This window comes from Lepidochelys olivacea (assembly GCF_965140295.1).
Source record: "Lepidochelys olivacea isolate rLepOli2 genome assembly, chromosome: 1".
Lineage (NCBI taxonomy): Eukaryota > Metazoa > Chordata > Testudines > Cheloniidae > Lepidochelys > Lepidochelys olivacea.
In genome coordinates, this window is record NC_140411.1 from 348059354 (window position 1) to 348084532 (window position 25179).

At 51.9% G+C, this 25179-nt stretch overlaps 1 protein-coding gene across 1 annotated transcript; it reads left to right on the forward strand.

Moving 5' to 3' along the window:
• Window positions 1-2558: 2558 nt before the first annotated feature.
• UCN3 (urocortin 3) lies at window positions 2559-15985 on the forward strand (the record flags this gene model as incomplete). The annotated part of the gene is made up of 2 exons (XM_084617629.1): window positions 2559-2665; window positions 15512-15985. The coding sequence occupies exon 2, from the start codon at window positions 15521-15523 to the stop codon at window positions 15983-15985; it is 465 nt and encodes a 154-aa protein (XP_084473755.1). The 5' UTR covers window positions 2559-2665; window positions 15512-15520.
• Between the last annotated feature and the right edge of the window lie 9194 nt (window positions 15986-25179).

Here is a 25179-nt window from a genome sequence, read left to right on the forward strand (position 1 = left end):
TCAGAGGAGAGCAACAAACATGATAAAAAATTTATAATAAGGTGAGGAAAGGTTAAAAAAACCTGGATCTAGTTAGTCTTGAGAACAGAAGACTGAGGGGCGACCTGATAGCAGTCTTCAAATATGTTAAGGGCTGTTAGAAAGAGGACAGTGATCAGTTGTTCTCCATATGCAGTGAAGATAGGACAAGAAGCAATTGGCTTAATCTGCAGCAAAGGAGATTCAGGTTAGATATAGGAAAAACTTTCTTACTGGCTTCCAAGGGAGGTTGTGGAATCCCCATCACGAGGTTTTTAAGTACAGGCTAGACAAACACCTGCCCAAGATGGTCGGGATTTATTTGGTCCTGCCTCAGCACAGGGGCTGGACTAGATGATATTTGAAGATCCCTTCCAGCCCTCCATTTCTATGATTCTCTGATTAAGGTAATCTAGTCTGTCATCCTGCATACCCAGGGCAGAGAACCTTCCCCAGAGATTCCTGCATAAAGTGCAGTACCTTGTGGTGGAATCTGAACTACACCTGTTGCTACTATGATCGTTTTTTGGAGGGTGGGGGGTGTTTCATTGTCTTTGGTGAGATGTTTTCCTGTCCAGGGATACTGCAGCTGTACCAGCCCTTCCATACTCACAATGGTACTGCTGAGCAGAAACACAGACCAACCTTTGCCAGTTTTAAGCTCCTAAATCCTTACTTAGATACCCACATGTAAATGGCCTGATTTCCCCACTGTGCTGAGCATTCACAAATCCCACTGAAGTCAATGGGAGCAGCAGGTATTCAGCCCTTTGGAAATCAAGGCAGTTTCACCCAGGTAAATGAGTAAGGAGTCCCTGCCGTGATCAGTCAGTTTCAGAACCAATGGAGTAAAGCACGGCAGAGCCTGATCCTCCCGTTCAATTGCTGGTGATGCTCCATTGGCTTCAATAACGTTACTGCTGATCTATAAGGATGTGAGGGGTGGGGACTCAGGCATGTAGCATTGAAAGGCTATCGGTATAATGGGAGGAATGAACAAGAAAGTAAACCCTAAGCAGATAATAAGGGGATGAGTTAATCCTTTTCAATCCCCACTTTCTTTGTCTCTGAGGCTCATCAAAGGATTTATCCCATAACCAATCAGATATTTGATCTATCAAGCACAGTAACCCATCTCTGGGGCTTGCCGTGGCTAAGTGACTTGGCCAAGGTCACGCAGAAAGACTGTAGCAGGACCAGTAATTGAACCTCGGTTTCTAGAGTCCTACTCAATTGTCTTAACCACCAGACCAACCTTCCTTGAAACAGCTCAGTCTAACTGGAGACACCTAAAGGGGCCTGATTCTCAGAGGGCAGGTGCTCAGCACTTTCTGAAAACCAGGTTCCATATTTACAAAAGTTCAGGTACCTTTTTTTTTTGTAGCTTTGGTCTGCAGCGCTGCACGCGCTGGTTTTAGCTGAAAACAAAAGCCCAGGAGGTTGCATGAGCAACTCTTCTCAGGATGTTCCAGAGGCTGGAATGTTCACTAGGAAGCTTGGTCCGGGGAGATTTCTATCTTGATTGGCACCTCAGAGACGCCCGAGTAGGTTCTGAGAAGCAGCCAAACTCCTGGATGCTTCTCTTATCCCAAATGAACTGAAGGTCTTTGAATCTTGTGAGTGTCGCTCATCACACCATAGAACCAAACTTCCACAAACCCCTCCTTGCCTAAGGCTCCTTGGCATAAAGCCCCCCAGCAATTCTAGCGACTTTATCCTGGGTTGTGTTGACTTTGCTTTGTGTTGCCTTTTGTTATCATCAAAGCAGCTCCTCGTTCTGGTAGCTGGCTGGGCTCTGGAAGGCAGGGTCTCTGGAATTCGAACTCCATCTCTAAATCTTTCTGTAGCCTGGGGCAAGTCTCATAACCTCGCGGCCTCCATTTCCCCAGTCTGTCACGTGAGGACAGTAATACTTCCTCATCTACCACAAATGGGCTGAGCTAAATATTGGTTAATAAAGGCCAAATCTACCACTGATGCAAGTGAAATAAGTCAGTGGCATTCACCAGGGATAGATTTTGCCCTGAATGTCTGCAAATACACAGAAGAGACAAAGAGCCAGTTTTGTAAAGGTATAAAGACTCAAATAGGAGCCGAGGTGCTTTTAAAAATCCCACTAGGTGCCTATCTTCATCGTTAGGGGCCTAAATACCTTTAAAAATCTGGCCCAGCGTGCTAAGTGTTAGTGCAATGTCTCTTGATTCCAAGCAGGAGAGTTCGAGCAAAGCATATGTGTATCTGTGTGTACTCTGTACGGTCCTGGAGTTTGCAACAGCTCCTCTTCTTGGTGTGACTCTTAATAGCCAGCTTTTTTTCTTTTTTTTTTTCTGAATGGGAAGGGACATCTCAGCCCCGTGACGTTGCCAGCTCCTTCTGATTTCATTTTAATGAAATCATGTCCAAATGAAGGCGCCGCGGCTGGAGTTACGATTCAGACCCCGTGATCACTCATTTTTATATATACACAAGGGAGGGGGGGGGGAAGCGTTTCCATAGAGAGAAAAAATATCGCAGCCCTCTTAATAACAATAAAAGAAAAGGCAGGATACAGAAGTTCAGGCTAATGGTCCTGATATATTTCTCCTTACTCTGAGACGGCGGCTTGCAACAGTGAGCGCTCTCCCTCCTGAGCACAGAAGACTTACAGGTGAGTGCATTGCTTGGAATTCATTTATTAAAGAGCAACCAGCTTTGTTTGCAACAAAGTTTAAATATTTCAGTGCTTCTCCTAGGTGCTTGGGTCCCTGCTAGGCGCTACATTTCTATGCAAAAGGAGAGAAGCATTCTATCAAAAAGCAGTCTAGGAAACTGTATTAAGAGACAAAAATGACTCTGTCTTTTGAGTTACTGAGGCAAAGGATCAGCTAAAGCACCGGCTGGAGTTTTCAGAGTTAAACTGACTAGCTCCAGGGACGGGGGAAAGAGGTGGGATTGACATTTTTCAAGGGTTATCTCCAGGGAGGGGGACACAAAATGCTATATCTAAAGACAGAATGGGAAAGCAAGACAGAGTCAGCCCCCACGGCTAAAGTCAGTTTTGTGCATCAGCAATGAAATGGGCCATTTGAAATGTGCAGTTGGTTTATTAGTTATCAAAGTGGAGGTGTCTGTGGCTGAGATCCAAATGTGTAATATTTGATCTTTCTGCGACTACTTTCGATGGGAAGCTGAGCTGTGCAAATCAGATCCATCTCATTAGCTCTAGCTGAAGTCTTTGTTATAGGGGGACACCCATAAGTCAGAAAAAGCGTTATTCCCAACTTGCTTGACCTGCCTTGCATGTCTGCTTCACGTTTCCTCCTGTCTTTAATAGCTAAGAGGCAGGTGTAGGTCCCCAGCTAGTGTAAATTCTGATAGCTCCAATTGTCTGTAGCTTTTCTATATAATGTCTGTAAATTGTCCATGGAGCTATGACAATTTATCCCAGCTGAAGATGTGCCCCTAAAGGCACCTGTGGATCACGTCTCGTAAATGTCATCATCAGACTCAATCCAAGCCTCTTCAGAAACTGGTTTGCTGCTTCTTTTGGCTGAATTCCACATTTCTTTGGTGACAGTTCCGGGGAGCAAGACTTTGTAATGGTTACCAGTGCACTAGGATTCTCAGGTACAAGAGACACAACAGGATGGCTACCAAAAGGTATTTTTTGCAGTAGCCAAGCAAAGGGAACTCATTAGCCAGGCCATCGGCAGTGTATTGTGTTGAGACTTTGCCTTGATTGAATTTTTTTATGATATCAATCCTGCGTCTGGGCATCTGAAAACCAATGATGATTTGGGGCATGTTTCATTTGCTTTTTTTTATGTTCTGTGGTCCCCGTCACCAATGACAGCTCCCAGGAAGCCCCCAAAGAGTTTTCAGAGATGGGACAAGCTAGCCCAATCATCGCCTGACCTAGGGCCAGACTTTCCATTATCAGATGATGGTATAAAGAGTGTTGCGAACTGATTTGATAATTAGTTGTGCAGGGCTCAGAGAGATGCAAATTGTCTGACAGATTCGCACTGATTAGTGGAATATCATCCCTGGAGACAACGTTGGAAGGGGCTCGATTAGTTCTTAATCACAGCTGGGTGTTTCCAAACAAAATCTGAACAACACAGCTGTCAAAACGGTAGCTCGTAATAATCCAGAGCCAATAGCCCTTGACACTAACAGAGCACAGGGGGCCAGATCTTCAACAGGTGGAAATCTATTGTAGAGCAACACGGATTTCCACCCACTGAGGAGCTGGGCCCATGTATTTATAGGGGAAAATAAGCAGGATGTGGGTCTTTGCTGAGATCTATTCAGGCAAGTGCAGGCTGATGAATCCTGTCGGGCGTACGGTTTAAAACTTATCAAAACTCCATCTATCCGACTCCAGCTCATGCAGCCAAGTTTATTGATGCAATCGATTACTCCGGGACAGCAGCGTGAGAGCAGTGGGCGTCAGAGAACAGGGAGAACGGAAAGCCACTCTTACAAAACAGCCCCCCCGCCCCATAGTCCCTGTCCCTCTGGCAGGAAGTTAAAATAACTTTTGAAGGGTCTCCTGCCTCCCTGTTCCCAGGGCTGGGAAGTGAAATGCCAGGTCAAAGGCTGTATCTCAGATGTGTGTGTGTGGCGGGGGGGGTTATCGGCCTATTAACGTTTCATGGCAGAGTTTAAGTCCTGATTTTGCAAGGCGCCGAGCGATTCCTGGACACTCTCCCCTGCCATTGACGAGGGTGCTGAACATCTCGCAGGATCAGGCCCATAGTGCAACCAAAGCGAGAGGCTGATCACACAAGCTTGAGCCAGGCAAAGCGGTGGCAGACACGGTGCACGCCACAATCCTGACCTATGGGCACACAGCTCAGCCTTCACACCTCAGTCCTGCCCCAGTGCTATTCCAGCCCTGAGGCCCCCCCTTGAGCTGGGCCTTGGGACCCACGATCAGCGCAGGCTCTCCCGGTCCCTCGGCAGCCAGAGGGCTGGGAGCGGGGCAGCAGGAACCCTTTTCTAATTAAAAGAGGAAGGCGGCAGAAGGGTGGAGAATGAGCAGAGCCCCTTGGAGAGGGTGGAGGGGAGAGTGGTGGGAGCCACCAGCTAAGGACAGGAATGGGATTGAAAAAACCAGCAGCCCCTGCGTGCCAGGCAGCCCTCACTCTTGCTCAGACATATGCAGCCACGGGGCCTCAGACCTAACCATGTCCACATGTGCATTGTAGGCTCGGGCCGGCGGGTCTCACCTGGCCTGAGCAGAGGTTGCAGGTTGTTGTGAAATGGGCCGCACTGAGAGGTGGCTCCCGGATGAGGAATATGGGTCCTGGGTCCTCTAAGCCGACAGACGCGCCTCATTCTGCAGAGAGACGGGGTGAAATATGGTGGCCAGTTCTGCTGACTCCAACGCATGGGTACACACGCATGCTCAGCGTTATACACAGGCCTACGTACTCCGTTGGACCCGGGCCCAGTTCAGAGCTCCACTTCCATTCTCCAGCCGCCTGTCCTCCGAACCATGGCAGGCTGTTACAGGCAGATGCCTGGTTCCGTCACCATTGTGCCTGGCACATCGCCCCGAGGAAACAAGTGAGAATGGCAGCGAGCAATGACAGGCCTCCTTGTCCAGCAGGCGTGGCAAGCTCAGTGGGTGGTGGGTGTCTCCTGCACCATAAGTGAGACCCAAACTGGTCCATCACGCTCTTCCAGGAGTCAGGAAGGCGCTTCCTTTTCGCCCAGCCACTAGGAGTCTTCCTGAGCTGATCTCAGCTGAAAGGGACCCTTTTAGTAGTTGATCCATGACTGTCCTCAGACAGCTTTCCAGTCCAGCTATATAGCATGGACCTGTTCAAAGCCACCGTGAGCCCATAGGACCTGGCCAGACCTGATGCCAGAGCAGGGCTGTGCTAACTGGAGAGACGAAAAGGCCTCTAGAGACCTACAGACTCATCATTGTCTTGGATGCCTGATTTCATAGAGGCCAGAAGGAACCATCAGATCCCCTAGTATGATCTCCTGTCCCAGGCTGTTACATTTCACCCAACTACCCCTGTATTGATCCCAATTACTTTAATTAAATTCAAGTATTTCCATCCTCAAGAGGCCAAATTGTGTGCTAGAGGCACAGGAGAGATGGAGATGCCACCACGCCAACAGGCCCTGCAAAACAAGGCTCCATCCCAAAGCGCTCATAACAGACAACCAATACCCGCACCATTTCCATGTTGCTTTATGCCTTCAAAGCACTACACAAACATTAACTAGTCCCCAGCTCAGCCCTTGGTCCAGGGGAAGTGACAATTACAGGCAAATATCAGCGTGAGGAGCATGTCTTCTCTTCTGAGCACGTTCACGTTGGCAACCATTGTGAAAATGTAGAAGCCTGGAAAGTTCCAGAGTGAGCTAGTATTTCTGCCACCAGCCACTGAGTTACCCTCCGATAACAGCCATAGCCTTAACTCTGCCCCGGTGGAGGCAACAGCTGCCAAACCTCACACGTGGGGAAATGGAGAAACGTTGCACTGCACAGCTCGGTCCTCGGGAAGAGCCGGTAAAAATACCGCTGCAGCCGTTGGCCTGAAAAAACCGTCCTTCAGAGCTCTCTCGGCCGCAGATTTCTTGTCCAGGCAGCCCTCCCCAAAATACTAGAGGGATGCACGCTGTAAAAACCACCTCCAGCTCACAGTTAGGACGAGCAGAGGGCAAGTGTGAAAAATCGGGACGGGGGTGGGGGGTAATAGGTGCCTATATAAGAAAAAGCCCCCCCAAATTGGGACTGTCCCTATAAAATCGGGACATCTGGTCACCCTACTCACAGTGGACTATGCATTCTGCGCCAGTGGCCAGCGTCACCAGGCCCAGGGCAGGCGCTCTGTGCTTTCTTCATTAACAATCCCCAGTCACTTTATATTTTCTCAAGGTATCGGGCGTTTTTAAAACCATTTTCACAACACTGTGGGCCCTCTCTGCCATTGCCTTCTGCTTTGTGTCGTTATTTACACCTGCGCAAAGTGGGGGGAGAATGAGACCCGCTCCAGATGGTAGTCTTGTGCACCACTGTGCACCCATTTTGCACATGTATAAATGACTATGTTATAGTACTACGATACTATAGATATACAGATATACAGAGCTACGATAGCTAAAATTGAGACCAACTTTCTGGTTAAAGCTCAGCTTTCCTAAGTGCTCTAATATTTGCATGGTGACTCAGATTGCCTTGTAATTTGGGGAGCACCATGGGGGCACTGGCTGGGGTCAGTGATCCAAATTTGGGATCATTTGATCCAGGGGTTTCCGAGATACAAAGTGCAAGGCAGTTGAGAATCAGGCAGACAGTTTTCTATGCAGTTCCATATGCAAAGTCACCCATCCAGACAGGAATTACAGGGCCATTCCTCCACCCCGTACACGTTAATTATTATCAACCTCCACAGTGACTCTAGCCATTAGTACCCTGGGATTTACCAAACAGGGAACAATTTCAAACAACCATCCAGGCCAGATGTTCTTGGACAAGAGTTGGGTGTTTGGTCCATAAATCAAATCGACAACTTCGTTCTCATTCTCTTAGATGACTTCTTTCACTCAAAAGACGTTCAGCTGAACCACCGACTTCCTTAAGACCAAGCCTGGCAGTGATGTTACACAATGCTTTCTAAACCCAGCTGAGAATACTACAGCCTCACAGCTCTAGGGGGCAGAGTTAAGGTTATGGGTGTTTTGTGAGCGTGACTGTGGCTTGTTATGGAAGTGAAACCTCAGCATTGAAATTCCTGGGGTGCTTACTTTATTTTATTAACTGTAATGCACTGGAAAGGTGAGGCCCGCTCAACACACTGGGATGGGCTTGCAGATTTAAACACCCTGCAAGAAAGTTTTTTGTATGGGAATTTCCTTAGTTTTTTAAATTGTCCTACTGAGGGACTGGAGGGAGCAGTGGGCTTGGAAATGGGGCGGCGGGAATGCTCCCTCCCTTTCCCCTGACTCCCTACTGTCTGTGGGGAGGGGAGCGTTCCCATGCACAGCCCAAGAGGGAAGCCCCTCTCTGGCAGACCTTAGGATGTGTGCAGGGTGGGAACCGTCTCAGGTCTTAAAAGGGGGGATGAGGGGAGCAGGAGGATTGTTGGGGGCACATATCAAGGGGCATTCCCCACTTCCTTCCTTTGCGTCTCCTCAGGCCTGATTCCTGTGGAACTTAGAGGGCACCCAGGAGGAGGGCTCTGCCTGGATAAGTGTACCAGCCTCCTGGCAAGCCCCAGAAGGCTACTTGAAAGGTGCTCCAGCTTCACCTCCCATGGGTGGTAGGAGGCTCCCTGAGGCCCACCTCAGAAACCTTTTGGGGTACCTCAACCTTCCCCACACAGATGGGAAGAGGATCAGGGGGTCCCGCATGAGCCTTAGGTGGCTGGCAGAGGGGCCCCCAGCCTCCACCATTCTGAAGATTCTCATCCAGGGCTGCAGCTTTGTCTGAATTTGGCCCATTATGGGGACCAACCCTAGCTGGGGATCTGACAAGGCTCATAATGCCCCCATCCGGTGGGGGCTGGCTGGGAGGGACCCCAAGGATCCGCTGGAGGCTTAGGCAGACCAGCTAAGATAATAGATGTGTGGAATGGGTGGGAAGGCCACAGCACATGCCCTAAGGCCCAGAGTAAGTCCTCCACGAGCCCTTAATGGGGCAGAGTGGGCCTGCTGGCTTCCCCATCCTCCCTTTCTCCACTGGCTCCTGCTTAGCCCTCCCCATTCCTGTGCCCAAAGCCACGGCCCTGGCCACTGGAGATCACTCAAGCCTGGTCAGATTTGGGGCACATTAGCTGCAGGGTGCCAGGTAGCGGTCAGTATGGCTGTCTGTGCTGTACCTATTCTGTGACTGGCTCCCGTCTGTGGGGATGTCCCCCTGGTTCCCTCCACCAGCCCTAAATATCAGGGGAGGTTTTATATTCTAGGCTCTCTGATATTGCGATCTTGAATTGAAAATCCAACTGCCCCCCTCCAGCCCTGCAGCAAGTCACACAGAGTTTGAGCCGGGTGAGTGACCCACGGGAATGACAATAGAGGATCTAGCCAGACTGCGTTGGACACCTGCTTTGGACCCACAAATGAGGCTCTCTGCAGGGTTGTGGCCGCGTTGGTCCCAGGATATTAGAGAGACAAGAAGAGCGCTGTGGGAGCTCGGCAGAGTGTCTCTCTCACACCAAGAGAGGTTGGCCCAGTAAAAGCTATTACCCCACCCACCTTGTCTCTCCTTGGGTCTGTCTACACAGCAAAGACAAACCCGCGGCCAGCCCGTGCCAGCTGACTCGGGCTTGGGGGGCTCTTTTGTTGCTGTGTAGACTTCCAGGCTCGGGCTGGAGCCTGAGCTTTGAGACACACACACACCTCGCAGGGTGCTAGAGCCTGGAAGGCTATTGAAACATCTCTACAGTCCAAGCCCTGTGAGCCTGGGCCAGGCGCGGGTGCCTAGTTGCTGTGTAGACATACGGATAGGGGCTCTGTCACTTATTGCTTAGCCTGCAGGGTACTGAAATACCCACTAGAGGGAGCCTGTGGCTCACAAAAGGCAGCACACACAAGGGTCTCTGCACACCGCTTTGTTTTGTGTCAGGATCTAAAAGGTCGATATTGGTACAGTGGAAAAGCCAAGCTTGGCGGTTTTGAGTCTGCAGTGTGGCATAGTAGCTAGGGAATATTACAATCTCATGCTTTTCATTAGTAGATCTCAAAGCACTTTATAAAGGAGAGCAGTGTCATTATCCCCATTTTACATATGGGGAAACTGAGGCACAGAATTTACCCCAGTTCATCCAGACAGCCAGTGGCAGAGCTGGGACAAGAAGCCAAGACCCCTGAGTCCCAGGCTGGTGCTCTAGCCACTAGATCACACGACTAGTTCCTAGCTCCCAGGGTGTGACCTTGGGCAGCCGGGCTGAAGGCTCTTTGAGATAGGGACTGTCTTTTCATTCTGTGTGTGTACAGCGCCTGGCACAGTGGAGCCTGGATCGGAGCCCCTAGGCTTTGCCGTAATATAACTACATCCCCCTGCCCCTTAATTGCCTCGTCTGTAAAACTGGCGCCAGCTCTTGTGAAATGCTGTGAGGGCATCCTAAGAAAGGTGCCACCCAAGTGCTACAGGTTGGAATAATGGGGGGAAATATTAGCTGAATAAGGCACTTTTCTAAAGAGAAGGTGAGTGTCTGTGTGTCCGTCCCTGCGGGTCTGTGTGTGCCTCCGTGACGGTCCGTGCATGCATGTAGGATCCCTCGGCCTGCTTCCTCCCTGGGACAATGCTGCCCTGCAGCTGGCCGGGGTGCGGAGCCTGTGATGCCTAGCGATGCCTGTGTACAGCATTGCCACAGCATTCGGCTGTTTACCTATTTGGTCCCAGGTTCATTCACAGCCTTGGATCATCCTCCTGGCTGCAGGGACGAGAGAGCTGGCCATGAAACAAGCAATCTGCCCCGTTCCCCTGTGACACGGCCCGTGATGTAACAGCGCGTCACACTGCCAAAGAAAATCCCCAGCCCTCTAGCTACCGACTCCTCACTCAGGGCAGCGACCCAACGGGAAATTCATTGAATCATAGAATCATAGAATAACGGAGTTGGAAGGGACCTCTGGAGGCCATCTAGTCCAACCCCCTGCCCAGAGCAAGACCAATCCCAACTAAATCATCCCAGCCAGCGCTTTGTCAAGCCTGACCTTAAAAACTTCTAAGGAAGGGGATTCCACCACCGCCCTAGATAACGCATTCCAGTGTTTCACCACCCTCCCAGTGAAAAAGTTTTTCCTAATATCCAACCTAAACCTCCCCCACTGCAACTTGATACCATTACTCCTTGTTCTGTCATCTGCTATCACTGAGAATAGTCTAGATCCATCCTCTTTGGATCCACCTTTCAGGTAGTTAAAAGCAGCTATCAAATCCCCCCTCATTCTTCTCTTCTGTAGACTAAACAATCCCAGTTCCCTCAGCCTCTCTTCATAACTCATATGTTCCAGTCCCCTAATCATTTTTGTTGCCCTTCGCTGGACTCTCTCCAATTTCTCCACATCCTTCTTGTAGTGTGGGGCCCAAAACTGGACACAGTACTCCAGATGAGGCCTCACCAATGTCGAATAGAGGGGAACGATCACATCCCTCGATCTGCTGGCAATGTCCCTAACTTATACACCCCAAAATGCCATTGGCCTTCTTGGCACACTGTTGACTCATATCCAGCTTCTCGTCCACTGTAACCCCTAGGTCCTTCTCTGCAGAACTGCTGCCTAGCCATTCGATCCCTAGTCTGTAGCGGTGCATTGGATTCTTCCGTCCTAAGTGCAGGACTCCAACGCTCCTACGCTTTTGCTGGCTCATTATAATTGTCACGGATGACTGGATGGAATAGATTAGATAAGAGGGAATGGATAGCATCATTTGGAGCAGTGGAATTCATAGATGCTAAGGCCCCTCCCATACACTGCGAAGCAATGGTTGATGGGTGCGTCAGGCCAGTGACCGCACCAGGACCTTTGAGCATCCACAGCCAGACAATGTGTTGTCACTGTGATGGTGTCTAGGAGGCCTTGCTGTTAGAAATGCCAACTCTTCATCCCTCCGCATCTCCTTTTGCCAACACTGGCTTGTTCCTCCATCCTATTTCAAATGGCTCCATCGGTGGAGTTTCCATTATTAATAACAACCCCTAGCTCTTATGCAGCACTTTTCATCAGTAGATCTGAAAGCGCTTTACAAAGGAAGGCAATATCATTACACCCATTGTATAGATGGGGAAACTGAGGCACAGAGCAGGGCAGTAATATTCTCATGGGCCGCCCGGTGGCAGAGTCAGGACTAGAAACCAGGTCTCCTGAGTCCTGTGCCAGCGTTTTTCATGCTAGCCAGGAAAACAACTAGAATCCATGGACGGGAGGGGGGGCGCCCTTCAAGTCGCGGATTTACCTGGGATGTCCCAGGCAAACAAAGTTTGTGAACAGTCAAAAGGAGTGCCAGGCTGGCTGGGACCTCCCTGTTTCTCCACTCGGTCCAGCTGCAGCAGGTTTCCTGCCTGCCGTGAATGGCTCATTCGCTGGCCTGATGTTGAGCGGTGCCGAGCACTCAGAACTCCTCTTGACTTCAAAGGGAGTTGGGATGCCCGGCCCCTCTCAGGAAGAGCCGACCCGAGGAGGAGAAACCCTTCCAAACCAGGAAGAGAATGCGCAGCAGAGCCGCGAAAAGGCAGGTGTTTCACAGCCTCCCGCTAGGTTAGGCTGGCTTGCTGGGGCAGACCTACTTCAGCCACTTTCCAGCCCTCCTCTCCCCAGATACTGGAGCTCCGGGCAGGGGGAACTGGGTGAGGTTCTGTGGCCTGGGTTATACTGGAGATCAGCTGAGATGGTTCCTCCTGGCCCTAAACTCTGTGAATATCTGGGCTCCCAAGTGCGGACCGGTCACAGGAGCAGTGAGTCTGGGAGTCTCACTCCAGGCCCAATGTTTGCTCAGCTCACAGAGGATACGTCTCCACGGCCCACTGAGCCTGGGCTCTGACTCCAGTTGGGGCCCCAGCCCCTCTTCTCCCACACACAACTCAGTCTGACAAGGGTCAGCAAAGCACGCAGGACCATGGCCCTAGGAACTTGCTGAGGGCGTGGACCAGAGACCAAGTGACTCAGGGCCAAGCCCGGTAGTTTTGCAGTGTGGACACAGCTCAAACCACAGCCCTGAACCAGAAGGTCTGTATAATACACTATGGACCCGGTTTACAATGCAGAGTGGATGCTCAAGCCCGAGCTTGGAAACACTGGGTACGTCTACACTGCAGTAACACACACAGCACAGCTGTGGCTGGCCTGGGTTAGCGGGTTTGAGCTTCGCGGTGGGTCTCAGAGCCTGGCCTCCAGCCCAAGACCAGACCTCTACACTGCAATTTTCAGCCCCGCGGGCCTGAGCCCTGCAAGCCCGAGTCGATTGACCCAGGCCCTGCGGCTCGGTGCAGCGGGCTTCTCATTGCAGTGTAGACGTACCCACTCTGGCCACAGGTCCCAGAGCCCCAGGCTAGTATGCAGTATAGACACAGGTGCCGACTTTTCAATGTGCCGGGGGGTGCTCGACCCCCTGGCTCTGTCCCAAGCCTTGCCCCCCACTCCACCCCTTCCCTCAAGTCCCCACTCCCACCCCGCCTCTTCCCGCCGCATTCCACCCCCTCCCCCGAGTGCACCACGTTCTCACGCCTGCCCCTTCCCCAGCCCCCAGAGCCTCCTGCATGCCGCAAAACAGCTGATGAAGGCGGGCAGGAGGCATGGGGAGGGAGGGGGAGGCGCTGATCGGCAGGGCTGATGGGGGGCTTCCGAGGGGTGCTCCAGCCCCAGCGCCTATGAATATAGACATATCCAGTGTGATTGTCAGCCACCCCTCCTAGAGGAGCAGCAGCTCAGGAAGGGAGCTGATCACAACATGCCATCAGAAAACTGTGTTTGGGCAAAACCAACATTTGTCGTGAAATGACGTCGATGTCAAGGACGTATCATTGAGAAAAAGGGGGGGGGGTAAGTCGAAATGTCGCCTTTCGGCACAGAAAATTTTGCTGGTTCATCCTGGAACAACCTTCGTTTTGAAGTTTACTGTCCCTTTAAATGGGTGAAATGGAACCATTTCAAATGCACTGATGGGGGAAAATGGGCCCTTGGCTGCAGGAAGTGAGGGAAGAGTTGAGGGTGGCCAAGGACCTACATGGTCTGGAGAGCCAGAGAGCGACAACTAAACCTTTCCACTGGCCCTGCATGAAGATTTTTTCAGAATTTCATTCCCCCCCGAAATTTTAGCTTTTTGTCTTCGCTTGCCATGGGAAATCCATCCTCCAGCGGGCTCGCCTCTGGAATAACGTGGGATGAGACAGCTGTGTGGCAAGGCAGGGCTGAGGGGGATTGGGGATGTTAGCGCTCCATCAAACCTCTGTGGGGACACGGTTATACAGCCCCTGCCTGCCCTAGACATGGCGCGGTCCTTCGCGGCCATTTTGTGGTCAAGCCAAGGTGACTCAGTCAGGGTGAGCGTTGTTGGTGTTAGTCAGCTCTCGATTTCGAGGGGCCCTGGCTCCCGATTTCTGACTAGTCAGGGTCGGCAATACTGGGGTTTATAGTCAGATGCACTCTCAGGGCTGCAATAGATGGGTTGCCAACACTGCATGGGGTTTCCTAGTGATATAGGAACCTTTGTTGCCACTGGCATTAGCTAGCGCCATGGACGCATGCCTAGTGGGCTTCGATGGGCTGGACCTGCTTTTTCGAAAGTCGACATTTTGAACCAGCTTTGAGTTGGTCAGGGTGCGGGGGCTTAGAAGGTGATGCCTGGGAAGTCATATGGAGCACAGGGGGGGCACGAGGAAGAAGGATGGGAGGTGACCATGACATTCTGACAACCCTGTGGCAGGGTCCCAAGTAATACTGCGGGAGCTGTTATAACAGCTGTTGTGTCCCACCCCAGAGGCAGCTGCATTACAGCACCAGTGCAGCAAAGCAATCCTTATGTATGAATCGTCTGTAGGTCTGCAAAGCATCAGGTCTCTGGTCCAGCATGTACAATTAGAGGCCACTTTTCCAAAGGTGGGTCTTAGTGACCCACCCAAAATTACAGAGGGAACCCAGGGGTGTGGCACCGTGGAACACAGGGAGGGGCCTGATTCAATCCCCTGCTCTAACCAGAGATGACTGGTACCTGCTGATGGGGGGGCACAATTTAAAGGTTCACCCCCCCCCAACAACTTGAGTCACCCCCCCCGCAGACTCACACCTCTCCTCTTACCCTCAGCAGCCCCTCCCTGCATCTCCCAGCTGTTTGCGGCTGCCTCTCCCCGTGGCTGCAGCTTGCGGCTTGCCAGCTGCGGGAGCTACCATACAAGGAGGGGGCTGGGTCGGCAAACCCTGGCAGAAATCTGGGGGGGCACACAACCCTGCATGCCCCCCGCCCCATGCATCGCCTCTGCACTAGACCATACTTCCTCCTAGTTGTGGGAATAGAACCCAGGAGTCCTGATTCCCCATCCCCTGCACTTACCACTAGACACCTCCTCCAAGGTCTGGACATCCCAATCCCCTCCCCTTATCACCGGACTATTCCGCCATCACAGGCGTGGGCTTTCTCATTTCCCTGGGGGTGCTCGACCCCCCCACCCCACCCGAGACCCCGTCCCCCCACTCCATTCCTTCCCCCAGGCCCCACTCCATCTCTTCCTGCCCCATTCCACCCCTCCCCGGAGCGTGCCCTGCCCTCTCCCCCCGGGCGCCTCCCGCCTGCCACTGAACAGCTGATCTGTGGCGGGCAGGAGGCACTGGAAGGGAGGGAGCGGAGCTGATCGGCAGGGCCGCCAGCGGGCAGAAGGTGCTGGGAGGGGCCGGGGGGGGAACAAGCTGATCGGTGGGGCCTGCCGGTGGGTGCTGAGCACCCACGGAGTCAGCGCCTCTGTGCCCTGAGGATACACCGTGATTAATACGAATGACCCTCACCTACGTTTCTACCTTCCCTGCCTTCTCTCCCTCTCCTGAGCCTCAGGGGGGAACCATGTCGCCCACCAGACTCATGCTGCTGCTCCTGATCGTGTGCGCCGTGCGGACAGGCCTGTCCCTCAAGCTGTACAAAGCCGAGTCCCTCTTCAGCTGCCTCAACGCCGCCCTCTCGGAGGCCGAGAAGAGCCGCCTGGAGGAGAACTCCCTCCTGGACAAGAGGAGTTTCGGCTCCCTGCCTGGGAAGGAGGCACCCTCGCAGCAGGAGGAAGAGGAGGAGGCGGAAAAGGAGAAACGGACGTTCGCAGGGGACACCCGATACAAATACCTCTCGCAGGCGCAGCTCAAGGGGAAGATGTACCAGAACCGGGCCAAGACCGACCGGCGCACCAAATTCACCCTGTCCCTCGACGTGCCCACCAACATCATGAACATCCTCTTCGACATCGCCAAGGCCAAGAACTTGCGGGCAAAGGCCGCCGCCAATGCCCACTTGATGGCGCAGATCGGGCGGCGGAAGTGAAGGGGGTGCGGGGGGGGTGGAGCGGAGCGGGGAGCGAACTTGTGGGTGAGGTAGGGGTGGGTGGGCCGGGGAGGGAGGTCGCCATCGGGGGCTTCAGCCCACCCCTCCTGGGGCTGCCCAAATGAAACTGTATAAAAGTGCGGTCTATTTTTGATCCTTAAAGCTGCATAACATTCAGATCGATCTCTCTCTCTCTTTCTCGCTCTGAACTTTTCCTCTCCTCAGAGCCCTGACCGCTTCCCACTTGCTCCCTGCTAGGAGGAGGCAGATGGGGGTTTCACACCAGGGGAAGGGGATGTTTGGCTTCCCATAACACGGGCCCCGATTAAAGCAACAGTCTCTCAAGTTTCCAATTCTTTCCTTTCCTTTCCTCTCATTCAGGCCTAGCTTGGCAAATAAAGCTCGACGGGGCCTTGTCCTTCAAGCTATAGAAGAGACTGCAAAGGTTAAAAAGGGGATTTGTTACTGAGGCTCTGGGACCCAGACAAGACCCTGTAACCATCCCTGGCTCTCCAAACACAGCCCGTGTTGCATCAGGTCACCACATAGGGTATGTCTACACTGCAAGTAAGCCCAGGCTTGAGCCCAGGCTCACGCCTAAACTCTCTTGTGTCTACATGTAATTGCACTAATCCAGGGCTCAGACCCTGGATCCCAGGACCCTGCATGGCTGGAGGGTCCGAGCTCGAGTTAAGCTGGGACCCAGGGTCAGAGCCTTTATTGTTTTGCAGTGTAGATGCAGCCCCACTTGACTCAGGTCCTGGCAGCTGGAAGTATCCTACAATTCCCTGGGACACCTTCCTTAGTCCTCTCTATCCCAACCATCTGCAAACCCCCCCTGCTTTGCCAATGGCAGCAGCTCAGGTCAGCGTCAACCCATTGTCTTCCGATCCCCGATCTGCAAGCGCGCTATCAGACAGCCTCCCGGGTTTGCAGTGGAGAACGAACCCATCAAGCCTTTTGCAAAGCGAGCTGCTTCCTGGTGACAGGCAGGGTGGGCAGGTAACTTTTCCCACAATGCACCACACTCCTAAGGCTAGAGCGGCCACATTCTGGGGTGGGCACTGAGGATTCTGGGAGCTGGTTACTCTGACTTGGGTCTGCGCACTGAGGTGCGGACACCAGAGCCATAGGTTCGAGCATGGGTTAGAAAACATGGGGTTAAAATGCAGTGTAGATGCTCAAGCCTAGGGTTCCCTAACATGAGTCAGCTGACTCAAGTCCCACTAACCTTGGGCTTATATTGCCGTGTGGACACACCCATAAAGTATGAAGCCATTGCCGAAGGGGACGCTGGCCATATGACAAGCCACCTGCCAATGGCCTCCCCCGATAAGATGCATAACCATCCAGAACATGTGGGGGACAGCTGTCCCTCTCCGGGGGTGGTAATGATGCCCACAAGCTGCTGCCATCCCCCAGCCATTCACAGGCCTATGTGACGTAAGTTGGGGGGTTCTCAGCGGATGGATGTCCACACTACCATCACCACCTCCACAACCAGACCCTCCTGGCCCTGCTCTTCTGGCTACTGGGCAAACTTTTTGGCCCGAGGGCCACATGGGGGTTCCGAAACTATATGGAGGGCCGGGTAGGGAAGGCTGTGCCCCCCCAAACAGCCTGCCCGCCACATCGGCTCCCTCCCACTTCCCGCCCCCTGACTGCCCCCCTCAGAACTCCCAACCCACTCAACTTCCCTGCTCCTTGTCCCCTGACTGCCCCCTCCTGACCCATCCAACCCCCTCCCCGCTCCTTGTCCCCTGACCTCCCCCACCCCCTATCCACACCCTTGCCCCCTGACTGCCCCCCTGGGACCTCACCCCCTATCCAACCCCCCTGCTCCCTGTCCCCTGACTGCCCCACCCCTTATCTACACCCCCGCCCCCTGACTGCCCCTCCCGGGACCTCACCCCCTATCCAACCCCCCCCCCCACCAGGTCCCTGTCCCCTGACTGCCCCACCCCCTAGCCACACCCCCACCCCCTGACTGCCCCCTTGGGACTCCACCGCCTATCCAACCCCCACTGCTCCCTGTCCCCTGACTGTCCCCTCCCAGGGCCCCCTGCCCCTAACTGCCCCCCCTGGAACCCCACCCCCATCCAACCGTCCCTGCTCCCTGTCCCCTGACTGCCCCGACCCCATCCACACCCCCGCCCCCTGGCAGGCCCCCTGAGACTCCCACTCCCTATCCAACCCCGCTGCTCCCCATCCCCTGACCGCCCCCACCATGAACCTCCGCCCCATCCAACCCCCGCCCCCGCTCCCTGTCCGCTGACTGCCCCCGGGATCCTCTGCCCCTTATCCAACCCCCCCTGCTCCCTGCCCCCTTACCATGCTGCTCAGAGCACCAGGACTGGCAGCCATGTGGCCGGACCGGAGTCAGCCATGCCCCCCGAAGCACTGGCTGCCCAGCGAGCTGAAGCTGCAGGGAAGGGGGGACAGCAGGGAAGGGGCCGGGGGCTAGCCTCCCCACCAGGGAGCTCAAGGGCAGGGCAGGACGGTCCCGTGGGCAGGACGTGGCCCACGGGCCGTAGTTTGCCGACCTCTGGGCTAGAAACCCGGCTTACAGTGGTGTGAACAAAACGGGGGGGGGGGGCATTCGGTCATCCTCTGGGAGCCGCAGCTGTGGTAAACCAGTACTTGAAGTACGCCCCTCAGCAATCCAGCTCAATCTGCAATGTCACACACACGCGAAGCGGCGTGGGGGAAGCTGGCCCTGTGGCTAATCCCCCCCGGACGGATCACCCCCCTGTGGCTAACACCCCCTGGTTCTCACACCACACACAGCAGCACACTCCTAAGCCTCTGGTGTGGACCGGCCACAAGATGGGGGCACAGACCCAGACTGTAGTCAGGTGGCTAAACAGAAACCTGCCACGCTCGTGCCATGTTCACACCAAAATATAAAGCAGCAGGGAGCTGGGGGGGGATGGGGGACAGGGACTTGTTTTGTGCTCACCTGGCTACTTTTCAAACTCCCCCACCCAAATCTGTCCTGTCTCTACACTGGGCTTTCTTCCGCCTTCCTCCCTCTCAATCAAACAGCAAACGGCAGCTCATCGCATCCAGTAGCAGAACAGCCAGTAAAAGCAGGGCCCCGTTCAAAGCATGTGAACTCCGGGCACCCGCAAGCCGTGGTACAATCCCCAGCCTTCAGACTCCACCACCGCTGCGACATGCTGTGAGTTAGAGGAGCCTGCTGGGTAACGTATGCGCCCAAGGCAGCTTATACAACAGATTCCTATTCTGCACTCAACAGACACAACGAGCATCCAGGTGACACACCTGGGAGCTGGGACCAGACCCCCTCAGCTGTTTGGTTCCTAAAACTCAAGCCGACTACATGAGAGCCACTTGCAGTGGCTCCTTGGAGTAGATCCAGAGGTCTACTGAGTCTTCAGAGGAACATGGCAAAGCAAACTCCTCCAGACTCTAGTCCAACGGGGGCTTTGCCTGCGTAAGATCTGACAAACCCTGAACATCCCACTTTGCTGGAGCCAAGTGGGGGCAGAATCTCAAGTGCAACAGGAGTTTGACGGTTGTGCAATGACACCTACCGTGGGTGGTCAGCGGTAACTGAACTTGAGACCTTCATCACCAAGGGGGACCAACTGAAGGCCCATTGAATTAAATGGAAAGATTCTCATTGACTTCAATGAGGACTGAAGTTGGTCCCTAACACTTGAGCTAAAAGAGTAGCTCCATTAGCAGGTAACAGTAGTAGGCTCTTTCCCAATAAAGAGAGTGTGGTCTTTTTGCATGTCATTCGTTAGCATGGGATTTCCTGCTCCCAGCCCATTCAAAGAAGTTCAGATGAGTGACCTGCCAGGAAACCACTAAGTTTCAGGGGTCACTTGTGGATGCAGTGAGGTCATTTTTGTGCATTTACTCTAATGAAATCAAGTGGCTGCCAGCCAATCAGATGGATGCTAAATGCAAAGCTGACCCCCGATTTGCTGATAAAACTGTGAGGACAATACTTTCGCTAATCAGCTGATTCAAAAAAGTGCAATGAAACCTCAATAAAGAGTGACAGTGGAGGAAGATCTGTGGGTTTCTGAAACACTCAACAAAGTCTTGTTTAGCCAGATGGCAATAGCTCGAACATGGCACAGCGGTTACCCTCCAAACCCCCCCCCCCGCTCAACCTAACTAATGTGCCCAATTTACCCATCATATAATGGCCCATGCTGAGCCAGTTTTCCCCTTCACTCTGTCCTACAGCTTCCAGAATGAAATACACACAGGAACCTTCACATCTTCAGTAATGGTCGTGGTCCTCTCGTGGTCCATTACTGCAGGTGTGGCCACCACATTATTGCACCGATCTAAGCAAACCCATCCTGGGACTGTCTAGCACCATTCCCTTAGGGTCTGATCAGTGCCCACCGAAATCAAAGGAAAGATTCCCAGTGACTTCACTGGGTGTTGGATCAGTCCTTCGTGCCCCTGCAGTCTGAAGAATCTCTCTTCCTTTCAAGGGGGCTGGGATACAAAAGTGGCCATGTTGTCATTCTTCTCTCTAGCCAGCAGTGGGCCAGCTGGCAAAATGAGCCTCCATCTGTCCGTTAGCTGTCTAGGACCTTTGGCTGCAGGCCAAAGCAACCAATTTATTTGATTCACCTGGAGAAGCAGGAAAGCAAATGGATCATTCCACGTCGGCTCGGGTAGAATAGTGGGAGGGAAGAGGAAGAACATTCAAACGAATACGCATCAGAAGTCACAGCAGCTTGAAATTGAAATCACTTAGTAAAAGCTCGGCAGGAGTGGATCAGAGGTTTCTGCTGTCTGAGGCATGGGGATCTCTTGGGTGCTACTGAGCAATGGATACCATGTCTGTGATTGGGAGGATTAAGGGGGGATATGATAGAGGTCCATCAAAACATGCATGCTACAGAGCAAGGGAATAGGGAAGTGTTATTTACCACTTTGCATCACACAAAAAACAGGGGTTGCCCCATGAAATTAATAGGCAGCAGGTTTAAAACAAACATATAGACACACAACGCACAGCCAACTTGTGGAACTTGTTGCCCGGGGGGAGAGGGTGTTGTGAAGGCCAAAACTATAAGTGGGTTCAAAGGAGAATGAGATAAATGCATGGAGGACAGGTCCGTCAATGGCTATTAGGCAAGATGGTCACAGATGCAACCCCATGCTCTGGGTGTTCCTAAACTCTGACTACCTGAAGCTGGGACTGGACAACAGGCAATGGATCACTAGAAGTTACCCTGGTCTGTTCACTCCCTCTGAAGCATCTGGCACTAGCCACTGTCAGAAGATGGGATACTGGGCCAGATGAACCATGGTCTGACCCAGTATGGCCATTCTTATATTCTTAGGTCACTAGGGTTGAGGTATTATTCTGCAAGGCAGGGTAGTGCTTGGAAACTAGACCAATGCTTTGCTCTTCTCCCCATACACCAGGGGCCACGGTTATTTCTTATTCTGACTATCCCCTAGGAGACTTTACTTTTCTTTTGGGCAGGATGATTTCATTAGGAAAGCAGTGAGCAGATGACAACAGTGAGGACAATTCACCGCACAGAGGCTGTTTTGTAATAACTCTATTTGGCAAGCATGGCAAGAACACAGGGCCATCCAACTTTAAGCAGAAGTCTTCGTTGAAATCACTGTTCATGAATCAATGAAATCAAATGCACAAAATGGCCCACAGTGCTCCCAATGCAAAGCATGGCAATTAAGTGGTAACTGCCTGGGAAGTTGTGGTAATTACACTGTAACTCTCTGCAACATTAAGGCAAACAGGGATGCAAAAGGTCCAGAGAGGGCATAATTTCAAGAGATGGGGAAAACGCTGGAGTCAATGAGGCCCTACTATGTTCTGAAGATTCTTTAGTCCTGGGGCTAATGCATGAGAAAGAAAAAACCCAGCTTGACCCCCAGATCCCAGCGTGGCTCCACGGGGCTGGCATTTAAAGTGAGCAAACTGGAGCTGGAATCAGCGAGACACAGTAAAAACAGAGCCCCGCAGGGCTATTTTAGTGGTCACTTTCAGGAGTAAAACTGCACTGTAAGGATGGAAAACCACGGTTCCAGGCCACTTGGGGCTGCAGGGGTGGCGCTTGGGGCGGGGGCAGCGTGCAGAGTGGAGGCCCCTGGCTGCGCTTACACATAGGAACTGGGCGGGGGGGCATACTGCTGCTTCCAGGAGCTGCGTGGAGCGGCCCCCGACCCTTCTCCCCAGCTGGAGTTCCGAAGCGGGGCACTGTGGCTGCTTCCAGGAGCCGTGTGGAGTGGTCCCCAACCCTGCTCCCCAGCCGCTGCTCAAGGGCTGGATTAAAATGGCTGGCAGGCCAGATCCGGCCCACAGGCCATGGTTTGCCCACCCCTGGTCCTCAGTTGGTGTCCATCGGCATAGCTCAGGTGACTGCAGTTGGGGAACTGACTCAATAAATACATACAGCCTAGACTTCCATAGGTCACAGATCTGTGGTCTTTCCCCCTTGGCCTTTTCCTGATGATTCAAGCAGAACTGAGCTCATATATCAAGCCCAGTGCTTAATTTGTAGGAGGGCTTGTCAGGGCGGAGTCCAGGCACATCTAGGCTTAACAATTCATGGCCCTGACACCTCTGGGCCCTCCTTCCCCCCAACTACTGCCTGCCGGCGGCCACGCTGATCAACTCCTCCCCCACCCTCCCAGAGCCTCCTGCACGCCGTGGAACAGCTGTTCAGCAGCATGCAGGAGGCGCTGGGAGGGAGGGGAGAGAGTGGGCGGGGAGGGGCGGAAAGAGGCAGGGAAGAGGTGGGGTGGGGTGGGGCCTTGGGGGAAGGGATGGAGCGGTGGTGGGGCTGAGGGGAAAGAGGTGGGGCAGGGCTGGGAGCAGGGGGAAGGGGTGCAATTGGGGCGGAGGCCTGTGGCTGAGTGGGAGTTGAGCATCCCTGGGGAAAATTAGAAGCCGGCGCCTGTGAAAATAGTTGATTGCACATGGCCAGGGCTGGATTACCCAACAGGCAGACTAAGCACGTGCTTAGGGCACCAGCAAAGCAGGGGGCACCCAAAACAAAAGAGATTTTTTTTTTGGAAAAAATTTTATATTTGATATTTCCAAAAAAGCATCGAAGTCGTCATCATGAGGAAAATCAGAACTTTGTTCGACTTCCTTACACTCCACTCCACACTCTTCCCCCGTTTTTCTGTTCTCTTTTTATTACTTATCCCCAACTAAACCAGGGGGGCATCCTACTAACGTAGATTGAAATAATGAGAGGAAATCAGATCCTGTTATGTATTGCAATAAATGTATGTTTTATTACTGATATATTCTTCTGAGTTATACATACTTGATTCGGGTTTTCTTTTTTTCTTATATCTATATATTATATATATACATAAAAATAGTGTACGTTGTGTAATTTGGTTTTTTTTAAGTTCAGATAACTGAGATAAGGGGCAGGATGAAATGTCACCAACTGAGTGGAGCACAGAAATGTAAACTGGCAGAAGAAAAGAAACAAAAAACTAGTGAAATTTTCCAAAACTGACATCATTTTTCAAAGCGAATCCGTCGGAAGCAACATCTTCTCTCAGTCGCACAAACATCGTTCCGAAACCTGTAGGTGTTTCAGAAACTGACCCTTCTATTGGTGAAACAAACACCATTCCAGAACATGTGGATGTGTCAGAGACTGTAACTGATCATCCTACACCTGGCGGTAAAACAGACATTGTTCTAGAAGGTGTGGACGTGTCAGAGACTGAACCTGCTCATGCTGTAAATAATAGGAGAAAAGATCCTGGTATGTGGGGTGATTTCAGTACCGATGATGTAGCTTACTGGATAGATTGTGAATCAAATGACTGTCAACACCACACTGGGCCATTTGAGAAATCACGTCGGACTTTTACCAATGGCAAACAAACAAGATATTTTTCAGAGTAGCAGCCGTGTTAGTCTGTATTCGCAAAAAGAAAAGGAGGACTTGTGGCACCTTAGCGACTAACCAATTTATTTGAGCATAAGCTTTCGTGAGTTACAGCTGAATGCATCCGATGAAGTGAGCTGTAGCTCACGAAAGCTTATGCTCAAATAAACAAGATATTGTCCATAAAAATATTTTTCGGCATGAAAGCAAATGGTGGGAAATACACTCGAGAATGGCTACTGTATTCACCATCAACAGGCTCTGTGTACTGTTTTGTTTGTAAACTTTTTGCATATAAACCTTCAACATCCTGCTTTGCTGCAGATGGATTTAGTGACTGGCGGAATACTGTTTTAATTGAACAACATGAAAATAGCTCTACTCACAGGAGATTCAATGTTGACCTATTTAAATCGAAGACAGGGCTTTGGATTGACACAAAAATTGGAAGAACAAATTAAAGGGGAGTGTGAATACTGGTAACATGTCTTGCAGCCTGTTATAGCTGTTATGCAAACATAAGCTGAACGTGGTCTGCCTTTCCAGGGATCAAATGACACATTTGGATCATTGCAGAACAGAAATTTCTTGGGATTGTTGGAGCTTGTGGCTCAGTTTGACCCATTTTTAGCAGGCCACATCTCAAAATATGGGAATGCTGGCAAAGGTAACCCATCATACTTATCCAAGACAATATGTGATGAACTCATTGGTCTAATGAGTGACAAAGTTCGTTCAGCTACTGTGGATGAAATAAATACTGCTGGGTACTTCCGTTTATCTGTCGACTCTACACCTGATCTTCCACATATTGATCAATTGAGCATTGTTCTAAGACATGTGTCGCCCACAGGTGGGAAACCAGTTGAACGATTTATAACATTCCTCAATTTGAAAAGCCACCCTGGTGAAGAGATGGCAAATCAAGAACTGCATTATCTGTGCCAAGTTTGCAAAATGGAGTTCTCAAAGTGCAGAGGTCAGTCTTGTGACGACACTGCCAACACGTCAGGGCGTTATCAAGGAAAGCAGAAGAAGCTTTTAGAACAGAACAAATACGCCGTATTCATACCATGTGCTGTACACACTCTCAACCTTGTTGGCCGCAGCGCTGTTCATTGCTGTCCGGTGGCAGTACGTTTTTTCTCAACAGTTCAGTTACTTTATACATTTTTCTCTGCCTCAACACACCGATGGGCAGTTCTTAAAACATATTTGGGCAATGATCATGTGTTGAAATCTCTTTCTAATACTCGCTGGGAGGCACATGCCATGGCAACAAGTGCAATTCTGAAGTCCTACTCA